General features: G+C 43.6%; 1 protein-coding gene across 1 annotated transcript; it reads left to right on the top strand.

Annotated features, from left to right (window-relative positions):
* Positions 1 to 294: 294 nt before the first annotated feature.
* PROK2 (prokineticin 2) lies at positions 295 to 15,434 on the top strand. The gene is made up of 3 exons (XM_032324982.1): positions 295 to 687; positions 4,293 to 4,418; positions 13,809 to 15,434. Exons 1-3 carry the CDS (start codon positions 592 to 594, stop codon positions 13,911 to 13,913), a joined length of 327 nt encoding a protein of 108 aa, XP_032180873.1. The 5' UTR covers positions 295 to 591; the 3' UTR covers positions 13,914 to 15,434.
* Positions 15,435 to 15,677: the final 243 nt, after the last annotated feature.

Below are 15,677 nucleotides of genomic sequence, written 5' to 3'. Positions count from 1 at the left end.
CTGAACAACTGAACGGGTTCGGAGGCTCCTGTCCCTCCTCTCGCTGCCTCCCCGGGGTGTCTAACCGCCTGGCACGTAGTAGGCGCTCCCTAAACATCTGCACAGCAAATGAGCTGCAAGTTTTCGGCGCCGAGCACGTGGAGCTTTGGAAACCAGGGCAGGGAACGAGCGCGTCTCAGACCACAAAGCGACTGCGGCGCGTGCGAGGAGCGGCGGCGGGCGGAGGCGAGAGGCGGGAGGCTAGGCGCGGGGCCCGGAGCGGGGCGCCCCGCGGGGGGCGCTGCCTGCGTGGCGCCCGGGGCGGGGGCGCCGGGAGCCGCGCGCCGGCACGTGCTCGTCCCGGGGACGCCGGGCCGGGGTGGGCGCGCGTGTGCGCGTGGGGGCGTGGGGTGTGTACCCGCGCCGTGCCCCCCGCGCGTGCTGCCGGGCGGGCGCCGGCGTGAGTCACGGCGGGGCTCGCCTTTATAACGGCCCGGAGGCTCGCGCCAGCCGCCCGCCAGTCCGCCCTCCCGCCGCTCCGCGCTCCAGCGAGCGCGCCCCGGCTCCGCGCCCCCAACGGCCCCCCAACCGCCGCGTAGTCCCGAGGGCGCCATGAGGGGCCCGCGCTGCGCCCCGCTGTTGCTCTTGCTGCTGCTGTCGCCGCTGCTGCTCATACCCCCCGCCGGGGACGCCGCCGTCATCACCGGGGTAAGCAGCCCTGGGCGCACCTGTCCGCCCGGGATGCGCGCCCGCGCTGCGCCCCGGGGGGCTTGGGAGGGGAGCGGCTCGGGGAGGGTCGCCCCGGGCGGGGACATCTGCCCCAGGTGCCCTTTGGCGCTCTGGGAGAGGTGCCGTACTCCAAACGCAGCGGATGGCCCGGGATCTTAGGTGCGCTATGGAAGAAAAAGTGACCAAAGTGTCACCCACCTCCTTTATCACCACCTTCTCCCCCTTGCTTCCCTCTTAGAACCCTGCAAGCTCTCTCCTCGAGTTTGATCTGTTTTTCTGTTAAGCTGAAAGAAGTTTGCTTTTAGAGTCTTCTCTAGCACTTCTTCTAGGCGTTCCAACCTCGAACCGTAAAATTTGGGAGGCCCTTTCTGAAATGCACAGGGGGCAAGACGAGTATCTCCCATTCCTGAGACTTAACCCTCTGGTCAAGGAGTTTGCTCCCCTTGCACCCTCCACAGAAACCCCTTGAAATAACTTGGTCCGAGGCCCTGTGTATGTTTTGAAAAGCAATGTGGGCGCTTCCTTCTGGTTTCCAGAGGGTACCCCCCCCACCCCCCAGCTTCTTGAGGCTTTCCTTGTAAAATTTTTCCATTTCCAATTCCTGATAAAACACCACCAGGGCTCGGGCATAATTATGGAGTAGGTTACAATGTAGATGTTTGTTTCAACTTAGTGTAGTTGTCCTCATCATTTCTGAAAGTAGGAACTGAGTCAGTTCTCTCTTATTCTCACCAACAATTTTCTGTGTGGCTCTGAAGGATGAGTTTACTGTAGTCTACTTTGCATCAACAATGCAAAATCCCTACCGTTTCCTGATTGCTCAACTGCTTTACTCTTTTAATTTTTTTTTAAAGATTTTATTTATTTATTTGGCAGAGAGAGACAGCGAGAGAGGGAATACAAGCAGAGAGAGTAAGAGAGGGGGAAGCAGACTCCCAGCTGAACAGGGAGCCCAAAGCAGGGCTTGATCCCAGAACCCTGAGATCATGACCTCAGCTGAAGGCAGACACTTAACGATAGAGCCACCCAGGTGCCCCTGCTTTACTCTTTTATCTTTTTTTTTTTTTAAGTCTTAAATTATTTTACACCTCCATTAAATTACCTAAATTATCTAAGTGCACATTATAGGATTTTAAATAAAACTTAACATGTTTGAATTGATGATACATAATGAAATATTGAAGTTTGAGGGAAATCTGTCCTGGTCTTGAGAAAATAAAAGTTCCATAGTCTCCCAAGTGAGTTCATAGATTTATAGCATCTTGAAAGCCCTTGTACAATAACAGTATTTGGTTATATCCAATAAGATTATAAGCATTGTGATATTTATTAAAATAGTTAGAGGTTTTTTGAAAGTGTATTTGAATAGCTTTGTCAGTCAGTCAGTGTGGTTGAAAAAAACTTTTTACAGGTCTTTCTAATATAAGAGTTGGAACATGATTGGTTTTTTTCTCCCACTCTTCCCCTGCTGGCTCATTTTAAATTTCTGCTAATCCTCTGAGCCCAGAATTCCTTTGCAATATAAGTATCTTTTTGTTCCATTCACAGGACAACACTATTTGAATAGATCTGCAATGGGTTAAGGATGAAGGGCATTAGGAAACAGCAGTCTAATTAAAATTATATAAACCTATGCATTTCTTTGTAAATATTGCCAAGAACTGAAGTTTTTTGTTACAAAAGTGAAATTTTATCATATGGGGTATTTATCCGTTAGAGAGGCTTAGAGTGGACTTCTATGAGCTGTTTTTGTTGTTTTAACTCAGTGTAACCAAAAGAGAATTTTTTAAAAATTCCTCTAAGCAATGTAACAATAAAGAAATGTATTTATGTCTTCACGACAGGAACCATATGGAGCCAAATGAAAAACCTGGTAACTTATCATCCTCAGGATGTTAAATATCCAAGTGATTGACCGAATTTTGGAAAAATTTTGGCTGGATTTTTATTGTCTTTTAAAAAGGGCTAGTGGGGTCTCTGAATTCCAGGTCTTGAGCATCTGTTGACAGAAAATACTGCCTGAAACCTCCACCTTAAATATTTACCTTTTTTGGTAATAGGTGTAGCTATTTTGAAATTGATTTATGTTCCACATAGATTTGTTAAAACCATATTGGAAAAGATCACATACTGAACTTCTCATTTACAAATTGTCATGGCCATGTATACATGTCTCTGGCATACAGCTAAAAATTGGAAAATGGAAATGTTTGGATGTTTTCCTCTGAATGTCCTAACGCCCCAAGGTGAAAATTGGAGTCCACACAGTCATTTTAAATAGGCTGAGAAAAAAACTCTAATGAGGGAAATAAACCAACCTTAGAGTAGGATGGCTGATAATTTTAAACAAAAAAACATGAATGAGGGTGAGCCCATATACTTATGTTTCGAGACTTGTGGCTGGCCCCCAAACTTTAAAGGAGAAAAGCCTTGAAGGAATGTTTTAGTTGTTTCCAATAAATATAAAAAAATTATATTTTTGTCTAAATTATAGACTTTTTAGTTTCTTATATATATAGTACAGCATGTTTTTACCTTATCACTAGCAAAACAGATTATTAACATACCGTTCAAACAAAGCATCCTATTTTTTTGTTGGTTCTAGGAAGGAACAATAGTTCTTCAGATCTATTTTCATGCAAATAAATTCAGACAGCATTATTTATTTCTATTTAGATAGAGTATAAAATCTCCTCTATAGTGGATTCTTTAATTATTTGTATTTACAATTTTTATATTGAGAACAGATGCCTCGAGTAACCGTTGTTAAGAATTGCATCTGTCATTTGAATTTCTAAATCTGATTAATCTTAAAAGATAGTTCAACTGATTTTGTAATGTACACATGATTATACCTTAAGCCAATAATTTCCTTTTTGCAGGTTACTCACCTGAAAACAAAACAAAACAGTAACCTAAGGCAAAAATCTTGGTTTGTCCATTCCCAACCTATGAAATTTCTTTCTTTAAAGAGGAAATGTGAAAATCAAGCCAGTGGTTTGAGAAACATCAAGTCTCATGAACCAGAATGCAAATATATTTGAAAGGGAAAATGAGCGTTTTTAAAATTTACATCAATACCTTTGTGGGTCTGGAGCATTTCGTGCCAGATTTGGAGACCATTTAAATCCCTTTAAAAATAAATAAATAAATAAGTCCTTTTTAAAAATTGGGCCCAATGTATTCTGCGGTTAATAGTCATAAAATCTTGTGATTCGAATTATGTAGTTCCTAATGGCCATGTGTGGTATAAGACTAATCCAGACTTGTTTTTCAAACTCAAAGCCAATTCAGCCACAAAACACTAGAAAAAGAGGTGATTTTCTGTGTGCTTATTTAAGATTTTCGTAATGTGTGGGCCATTCTTTAGGCCTTTTTTTTTTAAACTAGGAAAATCTCTTCTGTTCAGATTTTATGGTAAATATGTGCAAGCAAATGAAGATTACAGTCCTTTTTTGTATGTGTGATTATTAAAATCCTAGTGGTTGGAGATATAAAGAGCATTTTTGACTGCTAATTTTAGATTTCCTCAGCCAGAGTCTTGCCCACCATCTACATTTATCTGTTTGTTTGTTACATTTCAGGCCTGCGACAAGGACCCCCAGTGTGCCGGAGGCATGTGCTGTGCTGTTAGTATCTGGGTTAAGAGCATAAGGATTTGCACGCCTATGGGCAAAGTGGGAGACAGCTGCCATCCGCTGACTCGTAAAGTTAGTACATACATTCGTATTCACGGTGGTTCTCTTACGTTGTGGTAACTGAACTCCCAGCAAGGCCTGTAGGACATGAAATCCAGGGTGTTGTGCTTGAAATTGTAGAAGATGGCAATGGAAAACTCCCTCCTCTCCCCTCCCACTTTAAAGAACTGGGTCCTCTACAATCGTTACTCTAGTGAATCATTTTCATAAACTTGATGTCATGACATTGGCAACTTCTCAGAAAAATAATTTCAAACACGGGAATTTGCCTAAAAGGGATTTAGGACAAAAATACATGTGTGTAGTATAGAGTATGCTTCTCTGCCAAAATCGGAGTACAGAAGTTCTTGAAAAGACTTTTCGTATCAGACCCACTGATGAGGCAGAAGTAAATAATTATGTTTTGTTTCTTGCAGAAAATTGTGCATGATATAGTTATCCTTGTATCCTAATTTAAAAGTCCTTTATTTTCACTCCATCTGTGCAGGACACTGTTCATAATCGTAGAGGTTAATGATACTTAATTTTCCAACTTCTTCAGTTATCTAACAGCTCAGTGTCCCAATGACCTAAACAACACTTTTGAACCATTTTGGCAAGGAGCAGCAGGACCCGACGTAGGCAGGATTGGATGGTGCTTTTGAGGTGGGATGGCAGACGCTCCTGCCCACGAGGCCAGTCAGCCACATCACTTCAGGGAGCCGGGTGGGTGAGAGGCAGAAGGGAGTAGAAAGGTACGTGGAGCTTGGAGAGTCTTGGCCGTTCTGAATCAAAACTTGAAAACAGTGGGATCTCAGTAAGATGCCCCAGGGACGCCAGGTGGTGGTGCTTTGCTCCCCTAGCGCCACCTCCTGGTTTTACCCAGCAACAAAGGGAAGTCAGGAGCCATAGAAGGGCCCGTCCGGGGCCAGGTGGCTTGTTGGAAGCAGAGCTGCGTGTGTCCTCAGCCTTCTCTCCTGTTTAAAATAGATGGAATGTTTGCAAAGTAGTCTGCCTTCTGGACTCTGCTTTCCACCTTTTTTTTTTCCCCACATGTGGTTTAGGGTGGGCAGCTGTAGTAGAGCCCACCATCTTCACTGTCCTTGACAGTTGTGGGTGACAGTTACTGTTTTGACTTCTCAGAGTGAAGGTAATGAAGTAAATGGGCTTCTGTTAAGCTCTGAGGGCTGTAATAGGAACCCCACTTGTTTGGGTTGCACTGAAGACTGAGTTTGGCTTTCCTGTGGTTTCCTTGAGAAATACTTCCTGTTCCATTTAGACCATCCCTCCCCGTGGCTTCACTGTCATTGTCACATGTGACATGCACCTTTTATTTTTGGCCACTTTCAGACAGGAAAGGTTGTAAACTGTTAGTGGTCTGTCTCAGTGCCTGACTCCCAGAGAGGAGGTGACACCAGCCCAGCCACCTTGGGCACTGATGGCACTTTTGCCCTCACCTTTATCAAGTGCAAGTCAACTTTTGTACATTGGAGCCACTGTCCTTGAAAAGTTTCCTCTCGGTCTTTTAAGAATGTTGTGGTTTTTGTGCAGTGTTGGTATACCCTTCCACTCCCTGCATACCAGAATTGTGCAGCCTTTTTGCTAAAACAAGTGAATACTGACACATTCTATGCAACTGTTCTTTGCCATAGCAAAGCACAGTTGTCCCTTGTGGAGGTCTGTGACGTCCCAGACACCCTGCCCTAAATATTGTATATGAGGTTCTCGTTTCACACAATGAGCCCGTGAGGCACATTTGTTTCCTGCACATTCTGCATTCAACCACGATAAGCCTCAGAGGGACTCAGTGACAGGCTGAGGTCACCAGTTGAGAGGGCACACAGCAGCATGGGACTTCGTGTCTGGCTGGTGCTCCCCTGGTTGTGGGGTGTTAGTCCCCATACTCTCCCACCATCCTGAAAGTGGGTTTACCTGAACACTTTACCAAAGCTGGTTGGTGTGGGATGAGAAACAATGGTTCCTCTTGGGAATTTGTCACATCCCACAGTTCTGATGAGTTTTCCAAATCTGAGGTATTTTAATAAGAGAACCAAATTCTCTTTCCCTGGTGCCTGAATAACTTCCAGTTCAGGTATATGAAGTGCAAGGTCATATCCGAGAGTAAACAATACCATTCTTCTCCTGGAAACCCAGGTACACCTCTACACCTTTGCTTTTAGTCACGGTTTTAATAACGAAGTCTTTAATAACAAGTTATGGCTTTCATAGTAGAATTAAGTGATAAAAGAACTAAAGGACTAAAAAGAGAAAGGTTTTAGTGTCAGCTCTTAAATATTCCCCTATTCAGATACCCATTTGGAAAGTGTTTCTAGAACTCAGTTTTATACCGTTTCCTACTGGGTACTTTTCTGTCTTAAAAATACATTTTCATATGTCATTTCTATTTTTAAACTAGGTCCTGGAGTTGTTACTTGTTCTGGGTGAAATTAACTTATCCTGGTAAAAATCTAGTTACTTCCAGATTATTTCTCTGCTATATTCTATTCAAAACAACCTGAGAAAAGAAATTTTTGTAAATGTGTCCTAGTGAATGTTAACATATAATATTCAACTTCAAACTACAGTTTGATGGTTCATCAGTGAACAGTAAAAGTATAGACACTGCATAGAAAATTCTATTTTAATATGTGTTCATTCCTTTCTTTTTTCTTCCTTTTTTTTTTAAGGGGGGATTGTGGTCACAGGGCTTGGTGTTTTAAAAACACAAGACTATGAATAAGTCAAGACTACACCTGTTTAAATTTTAAACTTTCCATTCTGGCTTGACTTAGTCATAGCCACAAATGTCTGTTTATTTTGATAAAGTGAGTAATATTTGATGAATGAAATTGCAGACTACAGGTAGGAATTGATAGTCACAGAGTTCAGTTTACTATTTTATTTGAGATACATCCACTAATTTGTGGAGTTTACAGTGACTGCTAGGCTATACCTTTATAATTGTACAGTTTTTAAATTTACATTTGATAATTGAAAAGTAGAATAAAAGATCAGTTTACCTAAGAAGAACAGGATGTAGGTTTTCCAAACACATTTTTAGTCAGATAAAATTCTTAACATATATTCTTTTTTTTTTTTTAATTTTTTTTTTTTAAGATTTTATTTATTTATTTGACAGAAAGAAATCACAAGTAGATGGAGAGGCAGGCAGAGAGAGAGGAAGGGAAGCAGGCTCCCTGCTGAGCAGAGTCCGATGCGGAACTCGATCCCAGGACCCTGAGATCATGACCTGAGCCGAAGGCAGCGGCTTAACCCACTGAGCCACCCAGGCGCCCCATATATTCATTTTTAATACTTAGGGATGAATTACTGAATCATGTCTGCAAGGAATATTTTGCTATTTAAAAATCACACTATTTTAATATTTCTATTAAAACTTTTCAGAGTTTACAAAGATTGGCTATTTCCATCCCATTCTGATTACTGCTTGGCTTTGGAAGTTTATAATTATGTAGTTAATACTTTTATTTTTATTGCTTATTAGTTTATAATTTTCTTCAATTTAAGAACTGTGTTTCCTCCCCCAAAATTGTTTTTGCTTCACTTTTTTTTTTTTTAAAGATTTTATTTATTTATTTGACAGAGATCACAAGTAGGCAGAGAGAGAAAGAGAGGGAAGCAGGCTGCTCCCTGCTGAGCAGAGAGCCCAATGCGGGGACTCGATCCAAGGACCCTGAGATCATGACCTGAGCCAAAGGCAGTGGCTTAACTCACTGAGCCACCCAGGTGCCCTTTTGCTTCACTTTTTATGTTAACATTTTTAGTATCAGTTTTACTTTTTGTTTTCTGGTATGCTTTTTTGTTTTTTTTTTTTAGCTACACTTTAAGATTTGACCAATGTATTTTCCTTTTCTGAAAAAAAAATTTGAAATTAAAACCTGGGGTTTGTCTTTGTTAAAAACAAACAAACAAACAAAGGGGCACCTGGGTGGCTCAGTGGATTAAAGCCTCTGCCTTCAGTTCAGGTCATGATCCCAGGATTCTGGATCGAGCCCCGCATCCGGCTCTCTGCTCAGCAGGGAGCCTGCTTCCCACCCCCCTCTCTCTCTGTGCCCGCCTCTCTGCCTACTTGTGAAACTCTTTAAAAAAAAAAAAAAAAAGATTTAAAATTATTAGCTGTTTCTGTCTTAAAAAAAAAAAAATTTTTTTAAATTATTAGCTGTTTTTGTCTTAGTTCCAACCAATGATGAAACATTGTAAACATACTTCCAGGATAAAGTATAGCCTTAAAAAATATTAATTAAAATATGACTAATATAACGACAGAATTTAGTGGAAGCTGGGTGGATGAAAGCCCAATATGTTAATTTCCTCATCTTTCCTACCACACAGCTCAAGAGCCATTATCTGCATTTTCTCTCCTGGGGCAGCATCCCTGCTGTGAATACAAGTTCCTTGTCATAGAGACTCAGGGGACATAAATACACTTCAGTGCGATAAGGTTTCTCAGCCTGGGAACTTGACGGTATGGGTCTGACAGCTCTTGGTGGTAGGGGCAAGCCTATGTATCAGAGAATGTTCAGCAGCATCCCTGGCCTCTACCACATGACGCCAGTAGTCTCCCTCTCTCAGTTGTGACAACCAACCATGTCCGCAGACTATGACAGATGTCCCCATGATGGTTTGGGGCATGGACCTTGCCCTAGTTGAGCACCCCTGGCCAAACACTACATTGATTTTGCCTCACAGGACACAGTGTAGGAGATGAAGCAGCATCATTGCATTGGGAGCTCAGCAGCTACTGAAACCCACAGCTTGGCTTGCCCTCTCTTCCAGGATACTTGTAGCTGCCCCACTTGAGAGCTAAGGGGAGGGGGGGAGGCTCCCCTTGACTCACAGAAGCTACCACCCTTACTCTTGCAAATATTTTGCACCTCTCTAGACCCAGAGGCCCAGACCTGCAAACCAACAGCTTCTCCAATCCAACTCGAGTTCCGCACAACCCACGAGGCTGACCCCCTCATTCCCTGTTTTTCTTTACTCTTGCTGAGGACGCAGAGCAGTGGGAGGCCAGATCCCATGGTAACGCTCTGTGCACAAGAAGATAAATCATTGCATCATTTAGGGTTGTATGAATATATAATTATTCCAAAAACATTGGAAGAAACATTTTAAGAATTGACCGAATTAAAATACATTGGCGACCCTCCCAATTATCAAAGCTGGAAATTGTAAGAGAGGGACAGGAACTGTGAGACCTTTAGTTTGTATTTTATGTGCCATCATGCTATTTGAAATTTTTTAAACTGTGTACTTATTGATAAAAGTTATGGTAACAAAACTGGCATTCTTTAAAATAAAATTGTTGTTTTTTATTGAGGTAAAATTGGTATATAAATTATATAAGTTTCAGGTATACAACATTGTAATTTGACATCTGTCTGAAGTACAAAGTGATCACCATCCTTCACTATTCAGTTGACCCCCTTCACTCTTTTTCCTACCCCAAACCTCCTTCCCACAAGAGACCAGCGCTTTCTATGTGACATGACCAGCCTTCTCTATATTTCTTTCTTTAGCAAAGTTGACTCTGTTTTGAGAGAAATCACAAACAATACGTGTGTTTGGGTCAGTACTGTCTTCTCTTTACAAGTGCTGCCGATGGCTAGGAGTCGTGCCTTATGGAAAGCACTGCAGGTCCGACCTCGGTTTCCTTGAGAATCTGCTGTTTGGCATTCTGGGCTTGTGGAAATGCTGGAGTGAGTTGATTCTAAAATAAACCGTCAAGTTGGGACTGAACGGTTGGCTCCTGGGCTCTCTCTGTGCCTCTCCTGTGTCCTTTCTTGTGTCTCTGGCTATTAGACACCTATCGACTTTGTCACACAACACGTGTAGAACTAGGGGATGCCTGTGTGGCTCGGTCGGTTAAATGTCTGCCTTCCCCTCAGGCCATGAGGGATCCAACCCTGAGCCAGGCCCCCTGCTCAGCGGGGAGCCTGCTTCTCCTCCTCCTCCCAGCTGGCGTGTGCCTGGGTGCACAGGCGTGCGCTCTCTCTCTCTCTCTCTCTCTCTCACTATCTCTCTCTCAAATAAATAAATAAAATCTTCAAGAAGAAAAATATGTGTAAAGCTAGAAATGAAGGGGCCAGTGGAGAAATTGCCAAGTGTATCCCATCAGAAATGCTGCCCTTTGTCAGTAGGGGCTCCGCGGGAGAAGGAGAGGAGGAAGACTGCTATGAGCAGGCACAGATGAAAAGGCTTGGCAGGGGGAGAGACACGGAGCAGATCTGGCAAAGGGGGAGTGGGCTTAAGAAGAAAAAAGAACAGGGCTGCAAGGTATAAAGATCCCTGCAGGACAGTGTGATCATGATGTCAGGGTTGTTGGGGCAGATCTGGGCTGAGGCCCGTAGTACCTTGTCTCCTTCAATAAGAAAAAGGAAAATCTGTGATACTTTTGAAAGGATCACAGAGACCTATGACCTTGGGAGCACATTGCCAGGGTGCTCCCTAGGCCCTAGAACTATCCTGGAACTATCCCCAGGAAGGCCCTCTGCATCTTTGGCTTCACATGAGTCCTTCTCTGTTGAGTTTGGTGGCGTGGGTCACTTTGGGCCTACTCAGTGCCGGGCAGTGGTGTATGGAGTGAGGAGAAGCCACAGTACCTGGGAAGGACACCCCTTGGCCTTTAGGCAGAGCACGTCTGGGGAGATGGGAGGGGTCACCGGCAGGGGTCACTGACAGGAGATAGGCTTTTGACAAGTATTCACTTAAGCGTTTCCTCTGTGTCCCAGGCTAAGTACTGCGTGTTCACAAATGAGATGTCCTTTCCTCAAAGAGCCTGGAGTTGGGGGAATAGTGGTATTTGAGAAAAGAGCAAAATCTGGAATAAAGTGGGGCTGGGTTTGGTGATGACAGGTTCCCTTTCAGCTGGGTGACCTCAGTCAGCCGTGTCACTTCACCTCAAGAGGAAGCCACTTAGCTTGGGTCAAAAAAAAAAGGCAAAAAGCTAGCGTACAGGTTTGGTGTGACGTTCATGCACGATGCCTCATGAAGCCTGGGTCTGGCTGGCCACCGCTGTCATTTTTCTTTGCAACTGTTTTCAAGGGACTAGGAACGCACATAACAGGCCAGAGAGCGCCCGTGGTGCCTTGGGGCCCACGTCACTGGACGGCAGGTACCCCAAGGGGCTTCTTTGGTGTTTAAACTATCCTCCTGGTCCTCTGTCTTCTGTCACTACAATTCACGCCACATAATGGGCCCAGGCCTTTCCTGTTTTGTTCTCACTGTCTCTTTAGCACGTGACATAAGGCTTGGTAGGTCCGGGACAGTAAATGTCTGTGGAGTGGGCAGATGAAGGAAAGCTGCTTGGCGTAATCTGTGCGTAGCAGTTTGACGCGGTCATTATAGTTACACCTCACTCAGGTCAGGCTCCTTTAGCTCGGATGTTGCTGCCTCTGTTCATTTTTCTCCACATCAGCATCATTGGCCCTTTGGGCCGGAGAGGTCTTCTTGTTGGGGTGGCCATCCTGTGCGTTGAAGGCTGTCTAGCAGCACCCCAGGCCTCCACCCACCACTCATGCTCCTTCCCCCAAGTTGTGACAAACAAAATTGTCTCTGGATACCACCTGATGTTCTCTGGGGGAGGGGGTGGGGTCACCCCCAGCTGCCCACGGAGTGGTCTTAGGTGTGACACAATGAAGCTCTCAAAGACTCAGGCCTAGAGCAGATCCGAGAGGTCCAGGGTTGGGACTTCTCCTGCTGTCCCCTTGCAATCCCCCGAGCCAGTGCAGCTGGGCCCACCTCCTCCGACACGTTCTCAGGGCCCACAAATGAGCCAGCCATGACATGCCCCTGCCGCACACAGTGACAGAACCATTCTGAGCATGAGTCTGAGGGGCGCTGAGGGCAGGCAGGCACTGTCACCAGACCCTTGACAATAAGGCCCTTGTCAAAAGGCAGAGGAACGTGGGGTGGCTCTGCCGCTTCTCCACGTGCATATCAATGCCCACCTGTGGCTTCCCTCTCCTCCTTTTGTATTTATTGACCTCCGTCATTTCTGGTCCTTCCAGAACCATTTTGGAAATGGAAGGCAGGAAAGAAGAAGGAGGAAGAGAGGAAAAAGGATAAAGGAGGTAAAAGGAACATGCGCACGGTGCCTGCCCAAAGATAGTGCCCACTGTACTGAGCCCTGACCACCGTTTGAACTACTGTACAGTTGAGTCTGTCCTCTTAGTTCAGCCCCAAAATAAGGTTAGAATGGTTCTGTCACTGTCTGCAGACATTTTTTTTTTTTTTTTTTTTTTTTTCGAACAAAGGAATTATTTCAAAGGCATCTGGAAGATGCGTCTCGGACTTTTTCATTAGGACAGATAATTGGTATGGGCTGACCTCTCTTGGTGGCATAGACTAGGAAATACACGAGAATGATAGAAAGCAGACAAAAAGCAGCAGAATTGAGAAACAGACAGGATGCATTGTTTTGCCCTGTGTAAACTGTAGAAGGATCCCTAAGGCATGAGTCTCTGATAGCTTGCCTCTCTCAACTTGTCCTGGACCAGAGTAATTTGCTGTCCCATTTCATTGACTAACTATTGCCTCCATGCCTGGGGAAAATCTCTCCCTCTAACTTCCCAAGGAGGCAGAGTCTCAAGAGGACACCATCCCCAGGGCAGAGAATGAATTTTGTTCTTTGCCTCTGGAACATATATGTACTTTGAGGGACTCCACTGGCCCTGAGACAGAGAACCATGATGCTGGTTGCTGGTTGACCCCCTCAACCCTGCTTCACTGGTGGCATAGGCAAAACTCAGAAATACCACTTGGATGCCTCTTAGAATGAAGCCAGTCTTTCTCTGCTGGCTCTCCCTGAGCCGGGGTTTAGTTTGTGGTTTTTCTGTGACTCAGGCTTGCCTCCTTCCCTAGTTTCCCTTTTGCTCCTCCCCTACCCACACTGCTCAGAATTCTGACCCTTCCTGCCATCTGTGTGCAAATGTGTGAGTTTATACATTGCTTGTTTTCAGTGATTCCATATTTACTCGTTATAATATCATTGTCGTCATACCCTTAATGTCATCCCCTCCTTAAGGAGCTTATTAATAGGATGCCATAAAGAGAATTAAAATGAAGAAGTAAAAGGCAGTATAGCTTGGTGGTTAAAAGCTTGGTCTCTCTGGTCCAGCTGCTGGCCAAGCTTCAAGGTCTGCATCTGTGAGCTTGGGCAGGTTGCTGATCTCACTGTGTCTCAGTCTCTCACCTGTAAAATGGGTATAATGAAAGCATTGTCATCTTCACAGAGTGGTTGTGGGATGAAAAAAGGATAATAAAGTGCAGAGCGTATTGCTTGATTAAGAGTTCCAGGTAACACTAGCTGTTCTTATTCAAAGAGATTTCTCAAGAATCAGGTTTTTGGGTTTTGTTTTTTAACATTTCCTGCTCTGACTCAGTTTTCTTCTTCTGTCTTAGGTTCCATTTTTTGGGCGGAGAATGCATCACACGTGTCCATGTATGCCGGGCTTAGCCTGTTTACGGACTTCATTTAATCGATTTATTTGTTTAGCCCGAAAGTAATCACTTGAGAGTAGAAACTTTAAATGTGAACAGCCACATGATGTCTGTAAAGTCTATTTACTTGTGATTGTGCCAAACAAATAATATGCCAGAAAGAAATGCTGTTGCTTCCTCAGCTATCCAAGTAACATTTCTATCTTTGATGTTTAAATGACTTTTTTTTTTAATTGAAAGTGGATTTTAATTTTGGATATGAATATAAAGTGCAGGGCATTATGGAACCAGTTCTCATTTTCCCGTCTGTGTTTTGATTTGGCTGACTTCTTTTAATGCCAATAACTCACCTATTTTCACAGAAATGAGAAGAATAAGAATTTGATATTTTGTCACAGGAAATTTTTTTTCTTAAACTCTCTCCCACCAGCCCTGCCCACCACACACACACACACACACACACACACACATATACACACACTCTGGGGTCTCTTTTCTCTCTCTTCAAAGAATTTTAAGGCTCTCACTTTATTTTTCACCATTTCCCTCACCAGTCCTCTAGCCTTTGAAAGTGGGGAGCAGGGTTGTTCCACAGACTCTCATTTGCTCGCAGAATCACTGTTGAGACTCAAGCTTTTTGCCTGATACTTAAACAGTGAAGGGTGTGTAGTTGAACTAGACACTCCAGACTTCTAGATGGAGGAGAGGTTGGAGTGCTTCCAAACTTTCACAGAACCTGTCCATGCGACAAGACTTCAGGTCCACTGTGTGACAGGTGTGAGTGAGTCCAGAGGGAAGGGAAAGTCAAGTTAGTCCATATATCTAGATTTGGGTTGGTTTAAAAAAAAAAAAAACTAAAAACTTCTCCAATATGACATTACATTTATTTCTCTTTCTCTTTTTGAAGTTGTTTTTGGAAGTCTCACAGAGATGTTCCAGAAAATGCCACTTGAAGAGGAAGTATTGATTTTAATCTGGCATAACCCCCGTTACCATTTTAAAATCGGTATTAAGTTGTAATTTAAACTTCATTTGTAACCAGAAGATCTCTTATAATGGATTACCTGACATTCTGCCATGTGTACCTATATCAATATTGCCGTGTAAAAATTCTGTATCAGAATAATGACAGTATTGTATATCATTTGATTTATTTTAATATTATATCCTTATTTTTGTCACTGTTGTCGTCAGTTTTTATTAAAAGCAGCTTTCTCTTAGCTCACATTCTAAAATGGGCAAAGACCCCCCAACGCTGGGCAGATGGCACTCACAGGACCTGCTTGTCACTCACTTTCCATACAGGAAAGTTCTGTTTGCATGAATCTTAAGGTCATACAAAAAACAGTGTGTAAATCAGTAAGGTTTGGGAACATGAAGGAAGATTGTGACGTGCTAAACTGGCTGTAATCAGGAATGCACTCCTGTGATGTCACTGTTGATTCAGCAAATCATGACCCAGTTTTTTTTCATGAGCCGTTAGGCAGGAGGCTAGGTGCTAGCCGAACAGTGATGAAGAACCTTGAAAAACCCCACCAAGTATTGTAAATGGAATCAATGTCGCAAATAAACAACTTATGAAATGTGTTTAACTGACTAAACTTGACCATGCCAACCCATTGACTGTTGCAAAAAAAAAGAAAAGAAAAGAAAAAAATTTGTCCATTTTGTAGTTACTGATTCAGCCAAGACTGACAGTTGCACGTTGTGTGTAACTTTACCCTTGGGGCTAATGTGTCCTGTAAATGTATGGGATTTTGCTGTACTCATTACCATACCTGGGCATAGAAATATTATTTTTGGTTCAGTTTCCTATGTGTGCAAGAAGCA

This window comes from Mustela erminea, chromosome 1, assembly GCF_009829155.1.
Source record: "Mustela erminea isolate mMusErm1 chromosome 1, mMusErm1.Pri, whole genome shotgun sequence".
Classification (NCBI taxonomy): domain Eukaryota; kingdom Metazoa; phylum Chordata; class Mammalia; order Carnivora; family Mustelidae; genus Mustela; species Mustela erminea.
This window is presented reverse-complemented; position numbering and strand designations above follow the sequence as displayed.